The sequence below is a fragment of the Toxorhynchites rutilus genome, chromosome 2 (genome assembly GCF_029784135.1).
Source record: "Toxorhynchites rutilus septentrionalis strain SRP chromosome 2, ASM2978413v1, whole genome shotgun sequence".
NCBI classification, from domain to species: domain Eukaryota; kingdom Metazoa; phylum Arthropoda; class Insecta; order Diptera; family Culicidae; genus Toxorhynchites; species Toxorhynchites rutilus.
Window position 1 is genome coordinate 178,826,843 of NC_073745.1, and position 26,594 is coordinate 178,853,436.

At 39.5% G+C, this 26,594-nt stretch overlaps 1 protein-coding gene across 2 annotated transcripts; it reads right to left on the bottom strand.

Annotated features, from left to right (window-relative positions):
* Positions 1-12,532: 12,532 nt before the first annotated feature.
* On the bottom strand, positions 12,533-26,575 carry LOC129770004 (beta-alanine transporter). Of its 2 annotated transcripts, none has more exons than XM_055772577.1 (8): positions 26,385-26,575; positions 22,017-22,112; positions 21,319-21,529; positions 16,971-17,229; positions 16,651-16,900; positions 15,498-15,874; positions 14,326-14,504; positions 12,533-12,769 (listed from the first exon to the last, which is right to left on the bottom strand). In XM_055772577.1, exons 1-8 carry the CDS (start codon positions 26,495-26,497, stop codon positions 12,602-12,604), a joined length of 1,653 nt encoding a protein of 550 aa, XP_055628552.1. In that variant the 5' UTR covers positions 26,498-26,575; the 3' UTR covers positions 12,533-12,601. The 2 variants fall into 2 exon arrangements, with proteins under 2 accessions (XP_055628552.1, XP_055628553.1); XM_055772578.1 differs by having other exon boundaries at positions 22,017-22,095; positions 26,385-26,528.
* Positions 26,576-26,594: the final 19 nt, after the last annotated feature.

Sequence of the window (26,594 nt, forward strand, 5' to 3'; positions counted from 1 at the left end):
AAAATTCATTATAGGCAATTTGCCTTTCAAAAAGTGTACCTTCTGAAGCGCTCACCTTAGCTAGCGAGTCCGCTTTCTCATTCCCCGGAATCGAGCAATGAGAGGGAACCCATGCTAAGGTAATCTTGAATAATTTTTCGACCAAAACACTCAATAGATGTCTTATTCTTGTTAGGAAATAAGATGAGCGTTTATCAACTTTCATTGAGCGGATTGCCTCTATTGAGCTGAGACTGTCTGAAAAAATAAAATAATGATCGATGGGCAGTGTTTCAATGATCCCTAGAGCATAGTATATCGCAGAAATGGGTGCGAGAATCTCAAACTGAGGATCTACTTTGATACTATCGTGGCCAAAACGAAGGCCACGAAAAAGCTAAAGAGAATTGTTCGGGCCATCTGCCGTAAGCTCCCCGCAGAACGCCTAAGCATTTTTTTGTAGAAAGCTTAATAAACGTAGAACTGAAAGAAAATTTGTTCTATTGAATTATCTTTTGTAGTTTTTTGTCGCCATCCGAAATTAGTTTTTTTCTTCAATGCATACGTTACAAGTTCGTTTAACTTAGTTTATTGATAACAACTGACTACCACAACAACAGCTGTGAATTTGGGAGACCCATAGTCAATCGTAGACGTGCTTCAAAGATCCGTAAGATTCAACAAACACGAAAGCACTTCGTGTTTGCTCCCGTGAACTATAATCATTCTAAACCTGGCGCCGAAAGTATATGTGCAGCGCTATCGAGTATTGTAAATGACCACGTTTTGATCGATGGTCAGCACTTCAGATATCATCGACGTCAGAACTTATCGTAACGCCAACATCGATTTAAACTACCTGGCGATGGCCAAACGTTCTAAACTGTCAGTCGTCAATAACATAAGACATCAGCGCCTATCAAGATACCACCTACGACGACTGCGACGACCGAACGTTACTGGAACATACTCGCAACGTCTTGAAGCTGCGATACCGAGGGTATCGCACCCATTTCTGCGATATACTATGCTCTAGGGATCATTGAAACACTGCCCATCGATCATTATTTTATTTTTTCAGACAGTCTCAGCTCAATAGAGGCAATCCGCTCAATGAAAGTTGATAAACGCTCATCTTATTTCCTAACAAGAATAAGACATCTATTGAGTGTCAACATTCTGTTTATTTTACATTACGATGTTCAATATAAGCTTTCAGAGCAAAGCAATCAACCGTCGTCTTGATAATATGGTAGATCTATAAATATTCTGCAAATAAGAACTTGCAACAGATTAGGTGATCGCATACGTCGTTATAAAAAGAATAAAGATGAGAGGTCCAAGTGACTACCCTGAGGAACCCCGGACGGTTGGTGAAACGCATTGGATGTAGCATCGTGAATCTTCACGAAAGCTTTCCTGAACGAAAGGAAGGATTCTATCCAGCGAACGATACGTGAAGGAAGACCGGAGCGGCTCAGTTTTGTGATAGCAACCACATGCGGAACTTTGTCAAACGCCTCGGAGAAGTCGATACACACGGCATCAACTTGTCGACGCTTCTCGATGGCACCAACCAGAGTGTTAGTGAAGATCATCAGATAGGTAATGGTGGAGCGTTTCTTCATAAACCCGTGCTGAAACTCCGAGATTAACGATCGGACTGCTGCGTACAGCTTATCGTGTAGCAGTTTTTCTAGGACCTTCGCCAAACAGTTCAGTATCGAGATTGGACGATAGTTTACCATGCTGTGAATGGTTTCTGACTTGAAGATCGGGTTTATGGATGCTAGCTTCCATGACTCAGGAAAGACGCCGTTTAGAAGAGATCGATTGAAGATAAACTTCACGGAGTGGCCAATGATGCAGCACAATTCCTAATTAGGGAGGTGGAATTCAGTCCGGAGCAGGACCTTTGAGACGCCAACAGAACAGAGGGCTTTGAGAATATCCTCGTGGCTGAAAGAATATCGCTACACGAATATCGAAACTAGACAAGTCATCGATGTATTGCTATAGAGTTGGAGCCTGACCGACTTCGTAAACGGTTCGGAAGAATTTCGTGGAGAGGTTTGCAGAGGTAACAGCGTGAGAAGAGCTTTGAGTACAGTATGAAGCATCCACTGGAATTCGAGCTGAGCTTTTCCGAGAATTAACGAAATCCTCGAAAGAAGATGGATTTTTCTTGAAACTACTCTGCAAATTGTCAGTGTACTGTCGAAAGCGGATTTCATGCAAGCTACTATACTCGGCTTTGACCAACTGTACAGCAGACATGTTTGCAGCTGTTTTGGAGCGAAAATAACGTTTCCGAGCTTCTCGCAGACGGTTATGCAGATTACGGTGTTCGGAATTCTACCACGGCTGGGTGAAATTTAGAGAAGGCTTATATCTCTTAACAGGAACTGTATTTTAAATTATTCGATATATGTTGTCGTAGAAGACAGAGACAGCTGCATCAATGTCAGAGAGGTCAAGAAGCTCTGTCCAATCCAAGGATCCGATTCGCGCGTTGATAGAGTTAAAATCACACCGTGCAAAGTCATACTCACTGCGACCTGACGGATCACCGGAATGGACGTCAAGTTTTCAAAATAACGGATTATGATGATGGTCGATTTTTAAATGGTTTGAATCTTAAGGCTTTGCCATATCTAAAAGTTGTTGTACAGACTCGGCGTGCTTGGTATAAATATACACATGACTGTTGGGACGAATATAGATGCAGTATAGGAAAAACGATCGATGCAGAATTTTACAATTTGTACGGCAATTTGCTCGAGGTGCTCACTATCTAACAGATGCACAGATTGTCAATCAAGTCTAGGATTAACAGCAAAAAAACGCCGCTAACGCGTTGAAATGAGTTGGTGCGAGAATTCCGATCACAACGATAGATTTTAAAGTCACGATTCGGTGAAAATTACACAGGAGAGCAACGAGTGAACCAAAGCGTTCGTTTTAGTCACAGCGCACAACGTAAATACTGCAACGTGTCACCCCCCTGCTTATCGATGGCAAACGGCTGCGTCGGTTTGAGCAATCTGACATTTGAGGTGTTCTACATACCGGCAGTATGTAGTGGGCATGGTTCCCAGTCGGCCAGTGGAGGTACAAACCCATTGTCGGAGTTGGGGTTTTTCCGCTCCTCTCCAACAATAGGCATGAAGAATCGGCTAAAGGCGATGGCCATTCTTTCTGCCTAGAACTACGCGCGGGTTTAGAAGTGCGCGTCGTGTGTAGTGAATTGTATTTAATTTTTCTTTTTTTGTGAAATAAGTGTGTTAAAGAATTTTTTATTGTAGGTATAGAAAAAGAAAGTATTTGTTTGTGTTTCGATAGGTTTGAGTAAAATGTGAAATTAGAGAAAAGGTTTGTGTAAATAGTTCCTGAAAAAAAAATATATATAATAGTTGAACAATTTATGATAGGAAGTCGAACCTGAAAAAAACGAAAAAAATACGAAAACTTACCTGTAACGACGATAAAGAACCTGAAACAGAAAAAAAAACTACAAAAAAGGCAAAAATATGTTATAATGATCAAGTGGTGAAAGCGTGGTGATGGTTATGGTCTGAGTTGTTTCTAACCTAAACTGTGCAGGTCCGCACAGTAGGCCTTTTTTATATACATTCTAAAAAAGGCTGGACATCAACTACCACTTTATAGGCAGAAAGTGCCGAGAGCCACCTACGAACTCGATTGAGCAGCTCACAACAGTTCCGAGCAACCTAACCGCAACTTTGGTAACCGGTTGCGAAGGACAATTGACACAGGACAGACGTGTCCCAGATGATGAAATCGGGAGACCGATTAGAACAAAGATACGGATAAACAACGGAAAACACCAGATCGCGGACCACATCGCTCAAAAGACTTTAAAACTACGCAAGTATACAAGAACATAAATTGTGACGTCACAAATAGTAAACATAACCAAACCCAGAAAATCACATGCAATGTCAATTATAAGAAGTACGTACACTTAGAAATAGAAAAGGACACCATTACAGACATAGTACACTTGTAATAAATTGAAAAATTTCTAGTTTACCGTTAATGAATGTTCTTTGTACATATATTTCAATTTATTCTCGTTTTGTCGTTTTGTTTATTCTCAAAAGGAGATTCAGGCCTCGCCCGCTCTAGTTCAGCAGGAAGCGTGAGCCAACGTGAGCCTTTGGAAAACGGCTGAGGATTCTATCCATTGAGGCGTGTGTATAACACTTTCGAGAAAATTACCCCGAGCTCTCGATTGACAGCTTGATGATTAGGGCTCGGCATAGTCATAGTCAACTGAGGATAGTCAGCTAACTATCTGACTGACTATATTCGTAGTCAGTCGAAAATGACTTTTGGCTTCTTCACGCAATTTCTCCACCAAAACGACTAAACAGTCAGTCGGGCGTTTAGTCGCTATCTCCCTCTACCGACTCGACTATATCATTTCGTTCTTCCCAGTCAAGTTGTCTTCATTGCATTTTGAATTAACTTCCCCCAAAACGAATTAGTTCCTCTCTCTCGCCCATGTATTATGCATGGATGCCTCGATGTTTGAGTTCAACGTGGTTTGACATACGCTACAGGTGAGCTAGACTTTTTTGTATCGTACACGAAAATTACTCACACGTATAAAATAGCGTGCAGTGTGTGTGCACTATTGTACACGCTATTTACTAATACTAACGCGAGGATCTTTATAACATACTTGATAAACGTCTAAGTTCGTTGGTTTGAGTTCACGATGGGTAGACAATAAACCGTCCATTGATGGGGTAACTACTTTTTGGCACCAGAAATTAAGTTTTCATTCCTCTTTATATTGACGTAAAATAAGATTGCGTACGTGGGTATAAAATTAGTGTCAGGGGGAAATGGAAGTGTGGACTGAAGTCAGATTTGTATGCATTAGTCGCGTCAGTTAAAATAACCACTGACTGGACTAGTTCACCAGTCATCCTCGCTAGTCAACGCTAGTCAATTCATTTTCTAGTCAAGTCGTTTTTTTGTTGGCGGCGACTGCCAAAGCAGTTCTAGTCGAAGCGAAGGTACCGAGAGTAGAGTCGGTCTTCATTTTTCACCTTCGAAGATTTCGGGCCCTGATAGTGGTTACAGATTACCCCTTTTTGTCCACGTTGTTCGTAGTCTATGACGGTCTCTGCTGTACTGCTAATTGCTGCTTTCATGGTGTTCCAGCAATCATCGAAGGGAGCAGTACTCAGTTCGTTTACCCTCGGTATCGCAGCTTCAAGACGTTGCGAGTATGTTCCAGTAACGTTCGGTCGTCGCAGTCGTCGTAGGTGGTATCTTGATAGGCGCTGATGTCTTATGTTATTGACGACTGACAGTTTAGAACGTTTGGCCATCGCCAGGTAGTTTAAATCGATGTTGGCGTTACGATAAGTTCTGACGTCGATGATATCTGAAGTGCTGACCATCGATCAAAACGTGGTCATTTACAATACTCGATAGCGCTGCACATATACTTTCGGCGCCAGGTTTAGAATGATTATAGTTCACGGGAGCAAACACGAAGTGCTTTCGTGTTTGTTGAATCTTACGGATCTTTGAAGCACGTCTACGATTGACTATGGGTCTCCCAAATTCACAGCTGTTGTTGTGGTAGTCAGTTGTTATCAATAAACTAAGTTAAACGAACTTGTAACGTATGCATTGAAGAAAAAAACTAATTTCGGATGGCGACAAAAAACTACAAAAGATAATTCAATAGAACAAATTTTCTTTCAGTTCTACGTTTATTAAGCTTTCTACAAAAAAATGCTTAGGCGTTCTGCGGGGAGCTTACGGCAGATGGCCCGAACAATTCTCTTTAGCTTTTTCGTGGCCTTCGTTTTGGCCACGATAGTATCAAAGTAGATCCTCAGTTTGAGATTCTCCCTATAAATTTTCTATCGCTCGCATCTGGGGTACGCTGAGAGGATTGGCAGTCTTCGGTACAACGTTTATTTTCAGCGGGTCTATCTCCTCCATTTATTTCTTGTTATAATGAACCGGTCAACAGACTTCATCTTCATTTCTGTGATACTTCCTGATGAAGACGAGAACTTACAATAGGCACTTTTGTTTCCCTATCATTCCTTCTACCTTCTGTGCACGATTTACACCATTGTTCAACTTTGTGTTAACCAAATCGCCAAACGTTGGCATTAGGGGTGATCTTTATTTCTTATATACCGTTGAACTTTTATTGGAACTTTTTTTCATTTAGGATTTTATTTAACATAAAATAAATCATAACCTTATAAAAAAATTTTTTTTTTCACTTATTTATTTATTTTGATTATCATTATATTCTGTTTATATCGAACAGTTGACCGATTTTTTTTTATATGGCTGAGGGCGGGAAGGATCCCCCATCGACGCCATTGAATATTTCCGATACCGATCCTCTTCCTGAAGAGCAGGAAGATGAAGCAGAAGTTGAGGAAGAAACTTCTGTATATGAAGTTGGAAGTTCCGAAGATGAGGACATTGACGAAAAACAGGATTTTCGTCCAAAAGAATACCATGAAGGCTCCAAAGGCCCATTCATTGTATACTTTAGACGAAAATCTAAACCTCTCAATGTCATTCGTATCTCGAAGGAACTTACTCAGAAGTTTTCCGAAGTTACCGAGATTACACGGATAGGGCCAGACAAACTACGAGTTGTCGTCTCAAGCAGGACCCAAGCGAACAAAATAACGCGCTGCGACCTCTTTGCGATTGAGTATCGTGTATACGTACCCTGTTGCAACGTCGAAATAGACGGCGTAATAACCGAAAAGGGTTTGACCCGAAAAGAGATAATCGACGGTGTCGGTCGCTTCAAGAACTCCACACTAAAAACTGTGAAGATTCTTGTATGCGATCGACTGAAATCTGTGTCACATAAAAATGACAAAAGAATTCTCAATCGGACAAACTCTTTTCGTGTGACTTTTGAGGGTTCCGCCCTTCCAAATTACGTTGCAATAGGGGCACTTCGTTTACCTGTTCGGTTGTTTGTACCCTGGGTAATGAAATGCAACAAATGTATGCAACTCGGTCACACGGCCGCCTATTATTGCAATAAAAAACGTTGCGCAGATTGTGGAGACAGCCATGATGAGAATCCTTGCGCGAAAGCGCACAAGTGTCTTCATTGCGGGGGGTCTCCTCATGATCTTATCCAATGCCCGGTGTACAAACAACGAGGGGAGAAAATCAAGCTTTCCTTAAAGGAACGTTCCAAGCGGACTTATGCAGAAATGCTTAAGAGTTCCGTGCCAACGAATCAGGACAATCCCTACTCCATTCTGCAGAACGACGAGCCTGTTGCTGACGCTCCCAATGCAGGAAGTTCCGGTACATCGCAGGATGCCGTCAGGAAAAGAAAAATTACTTCTTTTCCATCACTCCCCAAAAAGACGACCGAAACTTCCCAAGTTGGAATGAAAACTCGAATTTAACGTGCTGAGAATAGACCGAAGCAAGTACCTCCTGGTTTAAGCGGTTCTTCTACGCACCAGGGGTCCTCAGCACTTCCCGGAGCAGCACCCACCCTGTCTGTTCCATTTTCGTGGTCGAGGCAACAGCCACAATCTGGGTTGCTTGCGCTTTTTGGCCTGGTGGACAACATTTTAAATGCTTTAAATATAAATGACCCTCTTAAAAGTATAGTATTATGTTTGCTTCCGATTGTGAGAACATTTTTGAAAGAAACATGTGGTTTTTTAGCTGCGTTCATTTCCCTCGATGCCTGATTCAGTGCAAGAGGTCAAGGATTTGACCACTGTGATACAGTGGAATTGCAGAAGCATCATCCCTAAACTAGATCAATTTAAAATTTTAGTTTATAGTTCTAACTGTGATGTATTTTACCTCTGTGAAACATGGTTTTCTTCAGCCGACGAGCTGAATTTCCACGATTTTAACATTATTCGCCTCGATCGAAATGACTCGTTTGGTGGCGTACTATTGGGGATCAAAAAATGTTACTCCTTCTATAGAGTCACTCTCCCATCGATGACAGGCATTGAAATTGTCGCTTGCCAGACACAAATCAATGGCAAAGACTGCATTGCCTCGATATATATATTCCTCCAAGAACCATGGTCGGCCGCCATCAGTTTTTTGATATCATCGAGGCATTTCCGGAGCCGCGGCTAATCTTAGGTGACCTCAATCCCATGGAACAGCATGGGGGTCACACTACGATGACAGCCGTGCCACGTTGATTTATGATCTGTGCGACAACTTGAACATGACAGTTTTAAATACAGGGGAAACAACTAGGATAGCCAACCCTCCTGCACGGGCAAGTATGCTAGACATATCACTTTGCTCTTCTTCGTTATCCCTGGATTGCACGTGGAAGGTAATCCAAGATCCCCACGGTAGTGATCACCTGCCAATAATTTTATCGATCGCCAATGAATCAGGTTCTCGTGAGTCAGTCGATATTGCGTATGACCTCACCAAAAATATTGACTGGAGAAAATTTGCAGAAATAATATCTGAAGCACTTGTTTCAATGCATGAACTTCCTCCACTCGAAGAGTATAACTTTATATCGAGTTTGATTTACGAAAGCGCACTTCAAGCTCAAAAGAAACGTGTTCCTGCTACCACTTTCCGACCTCGTTCTCCATCTCTTTGGTGGGACAAGGAGTGTTCGAAGGTCTACCTTGAAAAATCATCCGCTTTAAAAAAATTCAGGAAAACTGGATTACTGGAATGGTTTCGAAAGTACCAAGCTCTAGAAGCCAAACTAAAAGGTCTGATTAAAGCAAAAAAGCGTGGATATTGGCGGAAGTTCGTCAATGGTTTGTCAAAGGAGACAGCTATGAGCACTCTTTGGAAAACGGCTAGGAGAATGCGTGGTTGGAACCATACAAATGAAAGTGAGGAATACTCTGACCGTTGGATTTTCAAATTTGCAAAAAGGTTTGTCCCGATTCCGTTCCTGCACAAAACGTCGTACGCGACATTCCGCTCCAATGCGATTATGAGAATTTTTCGATGGTAGAATTCTCAATTGCCCTCCTCTCATGTAACAATTCAGCTCCGGGGTCAGACAAGATTAAATTCAACTTGTTGAAGAATCTTCCCGACTTGGCGAAACAGCGTTTGCTGAACTTGTTCAACAAGTTTCTGGAGCTGAATATTGTCCCGCATGACTGGAGACAAGCGAGAGTGATAGCCATACGAAAACCCAACTTGCGATCACAACTCGTATAGGCCGATTGCAATGTTATCCTGTATTCGTAAATTGTTAGAGAAAATTATTCTACTTCGTTTGGACAAGTAGGTCGAAACGAACAATTTCCTGTCAAATATGCAGTTTGGCTTCCGCCGGGGTAAAGGGACGAATGATTGTCTCGCGCTGCTATTTTCTGAAATCCAAATCGCATTTGCTCGTAAAGAACAAATGGCTTCCGTTTTTCTCGATATCAAAGGGGCATTTGATTCAGTTTCCATGGAAATTCTCTCAGAGAAACTTCATAATCGTGGACTTTCGCCAATTCTGAATAATTTCCTGTACAATTTACTCTCAGAAAAGCACATGTTTTTCAATCATGGCAGCTTGAAATCTTCTCGATACAGTTTTATGGGCCTACCACAAGGCTCCTAAGCCCCCTCTTGTATAGTTTTTACGTCAATGATATGGATGATTGTCTAACTAGAAACTGCACGCTGAGACAACTTGCAGACGATGGAGTTATTTCCATCACGGGTACTAATCTCACCGTTCTGCAAAAATCCTTGCAAGATACCCTGAACAACCTGTTCACGTGGGCTCTCAAGCTGGGTATCGAATTCTCTACGGAGAAAACCGAAATGGTCGTTTTTTCTAGGAAGCACGAACCCGCCCAATTCCAGCTTCACCTATCCGGCAAAGCGATCAGGCACTCGATGTTTTTCAAATACCTTGGAGTATATTTTGACTCTAAATGTACCTGGGGAATACATGGTGGGGCGCCCATCCAGGAGACCTCATTCAGTTGTACAAAACAATGATATTATCAGTGTTAGAATATGGCAGTTTTTGCTTCCGATCAGCTGCCAGGATTCATATTCTCAAGCTGGAGAGAATACAATATCGTTGCTTGCGTATAGCAATGGGGTGTTTGCATTCGACACATACGATGAGTCTCGAAGTCTTGGCAGGAGTACCCCCGCTTACTCTTCGATTCACAGAATTATCCTACAGATTTCTCATCCGTTGCAAGATCATGAATCCATTGGTGATTGATAACTTCGAAAATCTACTACAACTGACTCCTCAGTCAAGTTTTATGTCTTTATACCATGAGTACCTTACCCACGACGTGCACCCTTCACCAGGCATCTCCAACCAAGTTTGCTTCCCATACTTTTGTAATTCCTCTGTCAATTTTGATCTGTCCATGCGACAAAAAATCTATGGAATCCCAGATCATCTACGCTCCGATTCTATTCCGCCGATATTTTCGGCAGAATATGGGAAAGTTAGATCTGATAAAATATTCTTTACTGACGGTTCATTCATAAACGGGTCCACTGGCTTCGGCATCTTCAATGAAAATTCCAGTGCCTCTTTCAAACTCAAAGATCCTTGTTCCGTGTATGTCGCTGAACTGGGTGCGATATACTACGCACTAGGGATCATTGAAACATTGCCCATCGACCATTATTTTATTTTTTCAGACAGTCTCAGCTCAATAGAGGCAATCCGTTCAATGAAAGTTGATAAACGCTCATCTTATTTCCTAACAAGAATAAGACATATATTGAGTGTTTTGGTCGAAAAATTATTCAAGATTACCTCAGCATGGGTTCCCTCTCATTGCTCGATTCCGGGGAATGAGAAAGCGGACTCGCTAGCTAAGGTGGGCGCTTCAGAAGGCACACTTTTTGAAAGGCAAATTGCTTATAACGAATTTTTTCACATTCCTCGTCAGGACACACTTGTTAGTTGGCAGCGCATGTGGAGTGAAGATGAGTTCGGTCGCTGGTTACACACGATTATCCCTAAGGTTTCGACGAAAGCTTGGTTTAAGGGATTGAATGTAGGTCGTGATTTCATTCGCGTGATATCTCGGCTTATGTCCAATCACTACAACCTAAACGCGCATCTCTATCGCATTGGGCTCGCAGCAAACAATCTTTGTAATTGTAGCGATGGCTACCACGACATCGAGCATATTGTCTGGTCGTGTATCCGGTTCCATGCTGCTAGCTCTCAGCTCTCTAGAGCACTGAGAGCACAAGGCAGACAATCGGATATCCCCGTCCGGGATATCTTAGGTAGCCGTGATCCTGATCTTCTGCTTCATCTATACCTGTTCCTCAGAAACGCCGATGTCAACGTTTAATGATGTTTCCTTCGTTGTGTCCCTGTTTCATATCCCTCCTATCCGATCTATAAACTTTTACTTAGTCGCGGCAATACGTACACATACTCTTTACAGATACACGGGCCAAAGGTTGTACCGCTCATGACAACTCTACACGAGCTGATGTTTGCGCCGGCTAGTGACCATTCTATCCTGGATTCCTCGAGTCGAGAAGACGCACCACGCTAGATATGGGGTACAGACTAGGGGGGCGTTGCTGATTAATGGTCAGCTGCATCTCAATAGGAAGTATCCCGTGTCGGGCACAGGTACTGAGAATTGGAGACAGCAACATCACAATTACGAAAACACTTGAAATACTAACCTCGAGCCAACCGCGAGTAATCGGTTACATATTACTAACATAGTTATAAGGCAAACATTGTCGAAATATTGAACTCCCGGCCCCGTCAGGTTGACGCCATATGAGCCTTAATAAAAATATATATTATGGCACTCCGTAAAAATTAACAATACCCCGAGTATTCTCTTCTTCCGTTCATCAGTCATACAAGGACCTTCTTCGGGAATTTGTGGAAGCTATATGTGACGTCATCGATTAGCTCCTTGATGGGGGACGTAAAGTATGTGCTTCACAGTCGCGCAGCACCGTCGGGCGGGCGAACTGACCGACCGTTCGACGCTCCTGCCTTCTTCCAGAAGGGAGTTGATGTTGTGGTTGTCGGATCAGCCATTTTCGGGAGACACGAGGTGCCTCACGATATCCAACTTCTTCACTCCAGTGTGGAGTTAGCAATACGAACGAAGCATCGAGCATATTAGTTTGACCATTTCCGCCAGGAATGCTGCAAATCGTCTGATAAGGGCGTTGAAGCATTTTCGTAGGAGGTTCAATAAACGCAATGTTCAAGAAAAATTTGGAGAATCAATTGGATTATCTTTTATAGTTTCGAAATAAGTTCATTTTTTAATGTTTATATTATTATTGAAAATTTTATCCTAAATAAAAAAAAAATCTTGGCCTGATGATGAGCACTATTTTATTTGAGCAGGACGTTGACCATGTGAAACATTGGATTCCTTGGTAAAAGGTGGCAGGATTTCTGTCCAATAGACAATCGAAATGTCGTTCAATTACATAAAAATTTATGACTCGGACTAGTAGTAACAATTACGGTTGAAAAAAGTAAAGCTAATTTCGGATATTTCAAATAAACATACATCGGAATAAATTAAATTGTATGAACACCATAGGCCAATTTTATTTGTACTATGTTTGACACAAGATTACTGAGCTTGAATTATGTTTTACTGTACTTGAATGGATTTGTTATTTCTATGCGCTCACTATCATCCAATGTTTGCGGCAAACTGATGCCTTTGGTCTCGGGCAGAAAAAGGCTAGCACATCCTCCACAAATCAGCAAGATGCCCATACATATTAGTGGTAACACAGTCAATTCTTCACCCTGTAATAAAATTATTGCATTAGTTTACTTGGTCAAACTTAATATAAAATTTCATCTAACAAAATGTGAATATTTTTACAGCCTCATCGCTGCCACAACGCTTTTCTTCGAGTCATTGTTCCAGTCGAGGCAATAAAGAAGTCATAGGGGAAATGCGGTTAAAATGAACAGGAGTGGTAAAATGGTTATGTTTTCTAAGGCTGATATACCTTATCACATGTTGATCTTCAATAGATTTAACCCTGGAAAAATATGCGACAATTGTGCTTTGATACTTCATTTTAAATATGTGTGTCCATTTAGTCGAACACAATAATGCGTTGCGTCATTAACATCGTTGTACTAAACGCTAACATTTGTTCTAAACTGTCCTCGCCGAATTAGCGATGACAGTGGCATGGTGTTGACGTCTGGTGGCAACTTTAAATTAGGGCCATAATTTGGGTCCCAAACTCATTAGTGTAATCTCTATCAGAATAGAAAACACGAAGCCGGTTTTTAAGTTATAAAATTTGTATGATAATTTTCATATTATGTTATTTGATTACTTGAAACACGTGTTTCTGACTTTCATTCAACCATATGGGTAAACAATTCCAATATTGTTGCTGAATTTCTTCATCATAATATAGAGTTGTCTTCATAAACAATTTTCGTATGAGATTTTTCACCACCTGCGAACAAAAATGTTTTTCATATAAATAGAATACTAGTTTGATATGGAAAAGCTAATTTTCATTCATAAATTTTATTTTGAAAACGTGTCCATTCCGACTGAAAACCAGCTATTCTTTCACGCTCCCCTAAACTAGTAAACGAAGTTCAATGCCACCAGCGCGGATATGTCAATGTGTTGTTTTTAAAAACATTCTACTGATCCGTGGACACAACAAGAACAAGATTTTTTAAATTTTGTTTTTGCTTACATGAAAAGTGGAGACGCGAATGCTAGATTGTGACTGCAAATCAACAGACTGCGTCGGGCGAATGTTTTAGTACAAAACACAAGCAATGACCGCTGATGAGAAGCAACGCACAACGCGGCATTCTGTTTCCACCTTTATATGTTTCTACTGCGTTTTTTGTACGCATGAGAAAATTCTCATTACTACTTTAGGTGTATAGGCCCACATTATTTCAAACATAATAATTCAAACCAATTTCGACATGAAGCAACGTATAAATCTTTCCCATTTAGCATGATACGTGCTCATTATACCGAGACCAGCTGATCATTTTTACCGAACAATAAAAAATGTATCTTTTTTTTCTTTTAATGAAAAATGTACTATTTTCATTTTTGATATCTTGAACAACAAATAGTTAAACTATAATATTCTTCGAAGAACGGAGATTGTAGCGGTATGTGAACGCAGTAAATGGGCATATTCCTTAGGGTGTTCATTTTAACCGCTTTTCCCCTATAGATCAAGTTTGTATCACACGGTGCTGAGGAGTTCATCATTTTGACGAATCATTGGATGTTTTTTTTTGACGAATCAAGTGGATGTTTTCAATACTGAAAACAGGTTTATATGAGCCTGATGAAAACATACCATGTAGTTAATCATGGGTATAATAATTGTCCCAATCATTCCAATAACCGAACTGAAACTCATTCCTAGTCCTCGTACGACTGTTGGGTAAAGTTCTGAAGCAGCGAGAGGCAGAACTACGAAAGCTGAAGAAATTCCCATTTTCCCAACGCAATACAGAATCAGGGTTATGGATTGGTCTGAAAATAAAATAAGATTGATGGATATAAATAAATAATAGATTTAAAAAAACGAAATAAAACGAAACTATGAGGGTCGTTCAAAAAATATGTTTCAGTGCCTCAGAAATCGCGGAAAAATGAAGTTAGGACAAAAATCAAGGTGATTTTCGCAATCTACGTTTTATTTTCTATTTTTCTACATAATAGCCGTAACGTTCGAAGCATTTTTCATAGCGTGGCACGAGTTGTTCTATTCCGAGCGCGAAGTGCGTACTGGCCAACTTTTCGAAGTACGATGTATCTGCGTCACGAATTTCTTCAGTGTTATCGAATCGTTGACCGCCGAACGCCTGTTTCATCACCGGGAATAAGTCGCTAGGGACGAGGTCTGGGAAGTAAGGAGGAACAGCCCATTTGAATTTTTCCAATTGCTCTTGAATTACGCGAGTAGAATGGGGCCGCGCATTATCGTTGATGAGGAACACTCCTTTCGTCAATAAATCTGGCCTTTTGTTCTTAATCGCGGTTCCTAATCGGTCCAAAACTTCACAATAGTACGGTGATGAAACAGGTGTTCGGCGGTCAACTATTCGATAACACTGAAGAAATTCGTGACGCAGTTACATCGTACTTAAAAAAATTGGACGCTACGCACTTCGCACTCGGAATAGAAAAACTCGTGACACGCTATGAAAAATGCTTCGAACGTTACGGCGATTATGTAGAAAAATAGAAAATAAAACGTAGATTACGAAAATAACCTTTTTTTTGCCCTAACTTTATTTTTCCACGATTTCTGAGGCACTGAAACTTATTTTTTGAACGACCCTCGTATCTTCGATTAACTAGTGGTATTTCGTTAAATAACATAAATAACAATAATTTCCAATAAACTACGACTTATGACACAGTTTTCAAAAGTTGGAAAAAATTATATTACTACAAATAAATTGAAGAAAACAACTAAAATACGATGAGCACCACATAATTTATTATAAGCTAGTAACTTACGGCTCTGTGACAGAAAAGTCAATGCACAAGCAGATCCTCCCAGAATCATAGATGTACAGAGAATCCATCTTCTCCCGAATGTATGTAAGCTAGGCCATAGAACGACATAAGTTGGCAGCTCTACTACTCCGGCTAGAAAAAAGTTGAAAATTTCATCCCCGCCAAGGGCTGGTGCGTAGTAGCTTAACCCCACATAAACGCTTGTGTTCGTGAACCATATAAATGTGATTATGATTGTTTTTCGTGTAATTTGTTTCCCAGAGAACAAATGTCTTATGCCAAAATTTTCAACACATTCTCCTGTTATATCCGGAGAAATTTCGAATTTTGCCCTCAGAATGCATTCATAATTTGCTGGAATAGTTTTCCCGTTCAATCTGCAAAAGTACAAATATATATAAACATTAATTGTGACACGCATGATGCATAACGCATAATGCATAATAATATGTATCTAGTAAAAAAAGCTAAAACAAGGGTGTTCAACGAGAGTAATATTAAAGATTACAATAAAACGCATTTGGAACATACAACGAAGCACCGATTATCCACGAGCGAGTTTCTCGCTTTATTGTGGAAGCCACCTTACTTTTCCGCTCTTATCTGATACCCGAGTTGATAACATATGAGTACACGACTTAAAATCTCACCTAATGACAAACTATAGTCACGTTATTCGCCTCCGAACCACCGTGACTTGAGCCATCTCACGTCATTCGCCGCGCTGAATAAAGGGGAGTATTCATGCTGAATTATCTTTTTCGGGTTTGTACCTCATTTCTAGTCTTTCATTGCATTATCCGCGGTGACTTCTTCAACTACTTCTGAAAACCACGCAGACCATCGGTCCCTTTGAGGGTCACCAAATTTTGTTTTCTGAAAGGTAGTTTATACATTTTCCGAAGTACCCATCTAAATGAATGAAATTATTCCGTGGTTCTTCGCCAACAACGCGGGCGCGCCTTGGCTACAACCTACTATAATCTTAGTTCCTTATTTATACTTATTCTCGAAATTTGTTTCCAAGGGGATTCTACTATACGTTGACCTGCCAAACGTATGACCAGTGTACAAACGCTATTTTATTTTAATCATGAAGACTTATCAAAATTTCTACAATCTAAACTCTATATATAACTATCTATAACTGTACCTTGCCATTGTTGTGAGGACTTCAGCAGCTCTCTCATATTGGCGTCTCGCTATCAACCATCGAGGTGACTCGGGGATGAAGTAATAGAAGGCAAACAGCATCAATAGCGGCAAAGATACAGCAAGTGATAAGCTCTTCCAGTCGCGGAATATATACACCACTCCTGATAATAATATCAAACCTATAGAGTATGCGATGTTTGATACGAGGGTACAAAAATCACGTTTTTTCGGCTCAACCAACTCTATTGCTGAATTTGAAATGAAAAATAATATAAATAAGAACCACGTTTAGAACCACGTTAGAACAACTGTACTTACCTAGAACGTAAGGACTTGATAGGATGGCGGGAACTGTAAGGCCAACAATAAATCTAGTGAGCATCCATGATTCAAAATTATACGTGAAAACACCCGAAGCACAAGCTGCCACTTCAATTAGTAAATATATGAAGAAAGGAGATTTCCGACCCCAGTAATCCTGCATGTATCCAAACAGAAAATTCCCGATGAGACCAGCGACACCGAATAAACTTAGTGCTAGAGTTGTGAGAAATTCTTTCTCGCACACAAGGTTCCACTGAAAAAAAGTTTATACATTTAGATTTTTTTTTGTATTTTATCTTGGAAACCCTAGCTAAGCCTATTATTTTATCTTGGAAACCCTAGCTAAGCCTGATTATTTAAAGCTTAGTGTTAGAGTATTTTTAAGGTGAGTAAGTAAGCTAATCTAACTTGGCAATCCATAGAACTTCCTAATTGAATTTAAGTCTTTAATTTTTCCCGAACTGCACACTTGCTTGTTTCTTTTCCAACTATCTCTAGATTTTTATTTTCTAACTATGTCTACTACTTGTTATTTCATTGAAACAATGGTTGCCAAGGTTTCCTTTTCCTACCATTTTCATCCATTGAACTCAAACCAGGTCAGAGTCTGAACGAGGTTTGAGACAGGGGTTAGACATCAATTGAATATAGTTAGCCACTATTCGACTATATAACCGGACCGAGTTGTAAACACCTGTAATTGACAGAACCAAAATGTCAGTGAACCGCAGCAGTATTGGGTACACTGGCAATATGAGGGATTTGACGTTTTAGTCATACCCCTGGTTTGAGTAGGCATTTGGATGTTAAGGTGGGCTCAGCCTGAAGGGCGTAACATCGGTGGTAACATGGCGAATGTTGTCTTCCAAGGCGGTAAATATCTGCGTAACATGGTATGCGTGCTATGTTGTATGATCGTGTTGAAACCATCCATATAAAAAACACTTAATTGTGGTGCAAAAAAGTTGGTGATCACGACCATATAGCGGCCACCATTTAATCTAATATTCTGGTCTGCATTGTTTCAGAAGAGAACAAATCCATGATTCAAAGGGTCCATAAAACTCACGTATCAGTCTATTTATGATTAGATGACAGCTAAAGTTGATCAGAAAACAGATAACAGCTGTCAGAACGACACTCACATCCAACATTTTTGCCAGTTTAATGCAATTCATAACCCAAAACCTATTCTCGGGTATTCTGAATTATGGAGGACGATTATGGCTTATGGTCTCATTTTGCAATCATATTAAAATGCACAAAACTGTCCTCTGTCCTGTGTTTCAACATCCTGCGTCTTGTAGGTTGCAAATTAAAACACATGAGGGAGTGGATGCTCACTCCATGCCACATTCGTTGCATTCGTTGCCTCTACCAAATCATGATATTTGGGTACTTGACTGAACTGTGGTTCAAAGACTGTGGGTTAACTTTTTCGTCTTAGATGCACCAACGTTCCTGCAGGAATTTCGCCTTCTCAATTTGTATGAATTTATCGATTGGTTGTTTGGAAGCTCATGATTGCATTATTGCTTTCCAATCCCACCAGACACAAAGCATAAATTTATTCGGGTGAAGTTCGGTTTCGGGGGTAACTACTGGCATCACCCTTCCCAATTTTGTGCTCAACATCATCACGCAACAAATTTTAATAACTTCTACAAAAGTGAACCGATTTTTATTTAAAAAAAACGAAAATAAAAAAAACCAAAATAAAGCTTACGTTAGGACATTTTTCATGTGACCACCCCTTTTTTTCGATAACGCGTTTTAAACGGTGAACAAAATTCTTCATGCACAACTCTAACATTACGATTTCGATGCTGTTGAGAATCATAGTTATTTCTTTTTTAGGTTCCTCCAAACGTGGCTTATTAATATAGCAACGGTCCTTCACGTACCCTCAGAGGAAGTAATCGACGACGAGAAATGATGAAATTCTTACCATAAGAGGACAAAGCTTCATTAAGGCTTCGGTTGCTCGAGTAATACGACTTCACTAAAAATACACGTTCTTGTAAATTGTACATCTTGACACCAAAAACCATCCGATTAGACTGAACGAGTAGCCGAATATTATCGTTCCGAAATGGGGAATGCAGTGTTATCATCGACGGAGCGAAAATTTTTTTGTAAGGAGCTATTCGATTTTGTTTTGTTGAACGTTTAATCCGAAAGACCCTGTAGATTAGGATGTTTCTTAACCATGAAGAATCGACCATGATGATCCTAGAACACAACTTCACAATCAAATTCCAGTTTCAAAGGTTTTCCGGACTCTGTGGCAGTTTGAATTGTTACAGATTTTGTTGTGGGTTGTCCGATCTGCCTCCATGTATACTCGTAAATTATACTGATATCCGACGTAGTGTCGAACTGATCTGGCTTATCTGCATGCTATTTACTACACTTCACATGCACACTTCTGGTCACATTGTGCATGGCACTACATTTCTGATGCGGCGTTACTGAACCGGCACCTTCTGAGCGGGAATGGTTTCCATCAAACAATTTTCGTTGCACCGCTATCAATAAAGACGGTAGTTCTATCATATTCGTGTCATGCCTGAGGTTCAGAAGGCGTTGACATTCGTCTGAAATCTACCCCAACGTAATGTCCATTCTACTGAGTGGAGACCATTCAACTGGTGGTTGCCTCAAGTGGACTGATCTTCCGAAAACTTCCTCAGTTCGAATTCGACAGTTTGTTCGCCCGACGTTTGTAGTCTTCGGTGGCTTGCTCCTGGACTTGCAAGTACCGGTACCTTTTTCTGATCACGGATTCTGGAATGCCGAATAATGTTTTCAGTTTACTCATCGTGCTGTCGATCTTAACTTCATTAGGGTTTTTTCGGTAGGATGTAACTAGTGACGGTTTGACTCGGCCCGTACCGAAATTCGTAGGGTGTTACTCGCCAGCGAATCGGGAACTTGCTCCTGTTTCATCGGCATTTCAGCGATTGAACGCACCGAAACATTTGCTCCATGTTTGTTGCTGCTGCAGGTGTGACTGAATGTTATAGGTTAGGTTAGGTTTTGTATTATAGAGACTTTCAACTTTTTCAGTTCATTCGTCTCTAGCCTTGAGAAAGGCCCTTGGAAAACTTTACTCTACTCCAACACTACACCTCCACCCTCATTGCCTTGAGAAAGGCACTCGATCCCTCGCCGTCCAGCCCGTCCAGCAACGATGTTGTTCAGTCGGTGTCCACGCAACGAATGGACTGAATGTTATACCTTTCGCCCTTCTCTTATATATGCATTGCACTTCGATGAATATGATTCTCTGAGCGACGCGAAAATGGGCATAGAAACTACATTCCCATATAGAAAATCACGTTGATTCGAAGCGCGATGCATATATAAGAGAAGAATGGAAGATACAACATTTTTAGAGGCGAATGAACTGCAAAGTTTACAAAGAACAAACAAAGAACAGAACATACAGCATTCTTTCACGCTTCGAGCATCTTGATGTGTTGACGTTGAGAGTTCATTTGGGAATGTTGTTGTTGTGTCCATTGCTCGCCCCGCTCAGTAAAAGCAATGAAGGATGCATTGATAAAATAGAATAAGTTGCATCGAGCGTAATAGATATACAGGGTGGCGCATAAGTTACGCAATGCTCATTGAAGGAAAAAAAAATACGATTACGATTACAACTATCGAGCGTGTTGGTTCCTAAGCGGTTCAGTTGTCGACTTTGTATCGTTTTTTATTCGAGAATGAAGCATTTGTATCGTGAGACATTTTTTTTATACGATTGTTTTTTGTGCAGAGCTGCTATCAAAACATTCCAGAACCGATTAGTAGGCGCGCTGCAATAAAATGAGCAGTGCGTCCTATTTATCTTGTACAGTAGAACCCCGATTATCCGCGACCTGATGATACGTGGTGCGGATTATTCACGACAGCGAGTTCCATAGTAAATCTGTAGGCCTTCCTGTCAGAGAGTGGAAGGCTCATGATCTATTGTTGTGGTTATTGCTTTCACATTATCTGACCACTGGTGTACACAACGTTATAGATGGATAGTTTAATAATTTCTGTATTTATAAAACAAAGTTTTCATGTTAAAATATCTTTTGTTTTTCGTGTTTGCTCCTCATTTTTAGTCCATCATTGCATTATCCGCGATTTTTGTTATTTGTAGTGGTCTTGCCAGACTATTCCGCGGATAATCGGGGCTCTACTGTATTGGGGAAAATTTGGAAAACATGAGATTTTAGTCAGCATAGCACAAGAGATTGTTTTCTAATTTGGTAATTGTGAAGTGGAACGGATGTGGTTAGGTTGTAGAATCATGCAAATGAAGATGAACATTTTTGAAAATACAAACCTCTGTAACTACTGTAGATTCAAACACCGAGTGATCATAAACCCAGCCATGTAGACATTTTGTTGTATTGGTTTCCACCGGATAATGTCCCATTAGTATCGAATCATTATTATTATTGTTATCGAGTAAAACCGCAAGCTGTGTATAATTGCGTACATATACTGAACATTGGGATGGTTGAAGGATGCCATCTTTGAGTTCCAAGGGTATACTAGAAAACGAACAAATTGTGTAAATTGTATTAATTCACAAAAACAATTTATTTTTTATCTCTATTATAGTGACTTTCAACACATTCCGACTGATTCGTCACTTTTTACTTCCATTTTTTGGAAGAATGTCGGGAGTGAGAATTAAAATCGTGATCCCTGCGTGAGAGGTTTGGATGTTACCACTACGCCAGATCGCCAGCACAAACAATTTATTGAATATATTTATTTTGAAAATTGAGTAACGCTACTATTAATTAATAAGTGAATGAATTGAATACCACAAATACGGTATGTGGACGTAGGAAATAGAGATATTCCTTAGGGTGACCACTATGCCCCACTTCCCCTAGTTCAAAATAGCTGGAAATATCTTTTTGAATAAAAGTTTGATATAGGTTGCGGAGCAGGATTAAGATTATTAGAAAACACTTGTTTTACGTTGAGTTTCTTAAGGATTGAAAAAACATGCAAATTAAGTCCTTTTACCTTAGAGATTTTGATATATTTGTTGTCCATTTTGGTAGATTTTCTAACTCCGGAATCCTACACCAATGATCTGGTTTTCCTGCAATGAAAAGTTGACTATACTGACATTATTATAGTTCCATGATATTCATCGGGAAGAAGTTTTGTGCGAATTTGGAAAGTGTACATCGTTTCTCATTTAACCAAAAACCATCTAAAATTTTTTAGAAACATAATGTCAACATTTGCAGGTGTATGGTACGGTTTGCTTTTAACACTCCTATACTCGCGCATTGGTCTGTCAGACCGAGAAATCAATAATCCGTTCATTTCTCAGAAAATATCAACACTACGACTTTGCGATTCTCTCTAGCTTCGTTATTCGTCGTTCGTCATCGTTTAGCGTATCGCATGTGTTGGTACAAAGGGGACGTGTGTCACTTTTTTAACACATTCGGTCTGACACACCGACGCGAGTATAGGAGTAACTTTTTTGGACAACTGCCTTTTTTCATATTCTAGAATATTGTTGAATGAAATGTATAAATTAATGTTAGTGGCGTGGAATATTTATTAAATATAATGCATAAGATCATTACCGGACTATTTTTATTTGATTTCAGTACCTTTTGTAACTGGATTGAACGGATCCATATATTAACTATTCGTCGATAAATTTAACGTTAGATTCATACGTTCAAAAGAAAAATATAAATGTTTGACTTTCGTATAGTTATTCGCTAAATATAATGGTCATACATATACACATTTGTGAAAGAATTTCACTTGTGGAAGAATTGTAAACAGTAAACTATAAACTAATCGGTAGCTTATGGTAATTTTCGGGGATATTTTTTTATAATGGACAATATCGACCAGAAAATAAGAAAAAGAAAAGGAAGTTCCTAGAAATCCTTTTATATCATCTTTTTATGCCCCATCTTGAAAAAAGGCATTAATTCTTAGGTTACCAAGAAAACAGAGACAAAGTATATTAGAAATATGCAAATTTTATATTCCAGAACCTTTATCATCTAGTAATTATCTAGAAGGTCACATACATTCTTCTCTTCGATAAAAGACCCGAAAAACACGCAACATGCATGAAATACAAAAAATATGATCGTTTCGAACATATAGTTATGCTATGTTTTGATTCTTACTCCAATGAAACCACAATCGATTAATACGTTTTTATGTTATTTTATAGCTCTTTATACTTCCATGAATTATATTCAGTTGCTTACTTTTAATTAAAAACAGTGAAAAATTCGAATTTCGTTATTTGTGTTGGAGTATCAAAAATCACTCTGTTTTTGAGGAGGCTCAATTAGATGACTATTAAACATAATAAAGACGAAGTAAACATATGTTTTGGAGTTTTTTCATTCAACCATACCCTCTTCTTCAAATAAATGCCAATAAAGCCTGAAAAATACACAATGACAACATTACAGAGAAGTTCAATTTTCGGTCTGTGACACCGTGCGCGAGTATACGTGTTATGATTTTGCACGCGAGTACAGGAGGGTTAACGGACCGCTGAGTTCTGACCAGTTGTTGAATTTCTAATACTACTTTTTAAATTAATTTACTTAATTGAATGATTCCATGGCGACACAAGATGAATGCTCTGGAAAATGCAATTTTTTTGGACTTTGAAGTTTCTTTGTTGGATTCATACTGAGGAACAAAACAAAATGCTTTTAATGTTTGAACAGAATTATGAAATTTGTATATTTGTATTGTCCTCATATAGAATAAGTAGATAAATTTAAAAAAAAATATTCTGATTCCTCAAAGATCGATTCTCTGATACCGATTTAAGTGCGATTCACATACAACATACACGTCACGTTCACGTCCCGTCACGTCACGATACGTCAATGATTCTACTATGCAATTCTCATGAAAACATTCACATACACCAGCAACGTAACGACCCGTCAGCATACGTTCAACGAAAACGACCGGCAGGGTTTGTAGAAAAGAATAATTGACGGAGACGGACGGCTCGTTTGGTTTTTGTCTGGGCCTTGTGTCTCGGCTTTTGTTTTGATTTGGTTGTACAGTAATTTACATCTACATCGACATTAGGCTAATTGAACAGATCTGTGATGCAACACGTTTAATTAGACATTTTTACCTCTAGTTAGACGTTTGTGTAAACATTGAGTTCGGGACCCAAATTATGGCCCACATTGAAAGTCGCCACCAGTCGCAAATGTCCAATTACTGCTCAAAACCGACTCCAATGCGACACTGAGTGGTGCCTCAGCATATCGCTTTATAAATAACTTACTGTACTTTTTATGCCAACATATCTCTTAGCTACAAATTTCGGAGTGAAAGCATTCGCGACTTGTTGAAAGAATTATTCTATTTATTATTATTGTTGCATAAGGGTCGGACTACGGGGTTTAAGCATTTAAATAATTGAATTCAATGATTCTCATTGAATTTTTCAAAATTTAGAACTGATTCTAGGCATGTTGATTTGAAAGAGGGCATTGCAATTTAAAATTTTTGTAGGTGGCGACACCATGAATAAAATTAAATAAATCATTCGTTTGGCATTTTACGTGACGGTGCTGGTGGAAGCATTGACTGCATGTGTGATTTGGATGAGACGTTGACGGAACGTAGACGTTCTTCTCCGTAACATGCTATGTGAATCGCACATTAATCAGTGAATCGATCTCTAGGCCGTTTAGAAAATCGTTTCGTCAAGATCGATTCGATTTTTATAAAAATTGCCCAATCCTAGTTTCTACGTATCCTATAGTTACACTTTGGTGCCTATTCTATCCAATTCATTTTAAAAACATTATTAAATTTGAACGAGGAAAGTGTCACTCATATATGGGTGACGGGGCGACGAACGTGTTAAGTCATTTTTAAAGTCGTTATTGTTAGAAATTAGATGGTTTCTAACTTTTCTATGAAGATTACTCCCATACTTTTTAAATGGGAGTGATGTTGGGAGATTGTGGTGGAGTGTAAATAACTTTTGAGCAGTTGTATAGTAACCTTGTGCGAACTTCATGCGCCTTGTGCCTTGGTTCATTGTTTCGGTAGATCTTTTGTAAGCTCGATACAACCTCATTTCATGACACTTTCCTTCATAGTTTCCTTCAGGATGATCATGTAAATATTCTGATCCATTCGAACGTATTATTGTAGCCGTAGTTTGTTCTATAGTATGACACTGCTATTAGTTATGAGTTCCGAATTCGTCTGGAAGGAATATTGAACAGGATTTGTACGAGGAAATCAGGACAGTCCATACAACCTCTGATGATGGCAATAACCGCTGCTTCGTGACTTCGTGGCACAGCATACACTAGCGTGTACGAACTAGCGAACAGTGAACTAGCAAAGCACAGTGCATGAACTGTGAACTCAGATGCGTGGCGTCTTATGAAGACCGGTACGGAGAAAACTTTTGCGGTCATAACGAACACGTGCTTACTAAATCTGAGCGAAATTTAAATCGATAGTAACTCCAAGGTCGTAGATGGACGATACTCGTTCCAGTTCACGGGGTGCCCGCGAATTGGAGAGAGATATCCACGAACCGTGTTAATTGGAGAAAAATTATGGGTCAGGTCATGTTGTAAAGACGTTAAGCCAAAATCAATAAATAAATAAATGCTCTCGGGAACATAGAAGTGGCGTATCATGGAAGTATAGGAGGTATTCCGTCCGTCCACCATCCTTTTTTGATGTCCAGATCGTCGACAGCTTCCACAATTTCGTTTTCGGTAAACTGCGTGGAGCTCGTCATGGAATATTAATAGAAGTTGATCCGACGTGGATAATCACGTCAATTGTTTACATTCAAAAAAGTTAGTAAACGAGAATTTTTTATACAAACGCTCTCGCAAGTTTATCAACAGAAAATGAATGAATTATCAAACCATTTTGGAAGATGCTATCTTAAAGGGAAATTCCAACATTAGTAAGATTTCACTCTTTAGTATTTTCACAGAGGAGACTGCCAGGAGTGCCGTGTAAACAAATACATATACTTTACTCGCTGTGATATATATTGATATTTTCACTTTTCTTCAACTTATTTCATTTCCAATTAATTTTAGATTCAATATTTAGGATAATCGTGTTGTTTGTTCGATAGATTTGGCAGAACTGAAACACTATTATTCAAAGATTTCAACAATATACACATTGTTGTAATTTTTTTGAAAATTCAGATAGAATAGAATTCTGACAAAAGATTCTTTGTTCTATTATTTTAAACTAATTTGATTGGGAATATAGCTGTTTGTTCTCTGTTGTTGGGAAGAGCTCATGTTGAAAGAAACATATTCACATATAAACACTGTTTGAATGTTCCAAGTCAATTTTCTTCTAGTAAACTATCAGTACCTGTATGCATGAAAGGCACATGGTATAACTGCAGGAAGTAGTAATACACATATAACTAGTTTCTGATATAATCCAAAGCCGCCAAGTTCTGGTAACACTGAGTCAAAATCCATGATTTTACGTATAACAGTTATTGGTCAAAAGAGAAGATCTTCTTGCACATATAGCAATCACACGACTAAATTCAGGAACGCTGCTCATTGCATTCAA

Excerpts from the sequence above, each read along its gene's own strand:
- LOC129770004 (XM_055772577.1), bottom strand. The coding sequence starts at position 26,497 with ATGGATTTTGACTCAGTGTTACCAGAACTTGGCGGCTTTGGATTATAT. Across the intron at positions 22,113-26,384 it reads TGTGCCTTTCATGCATACAG|TCAACTTTTCATTGCAGGAA; the intron begins GTACTGATAGTT and ends ATGTCAGTATAG. Across the intron at positions 15,875-16,650 it reads GTCCTCACAACAATGGCAAG|ATTGAACGGGAAAACTATTC; the intron begins GTACAGTTATAG and ends GTACTTTTGCAG.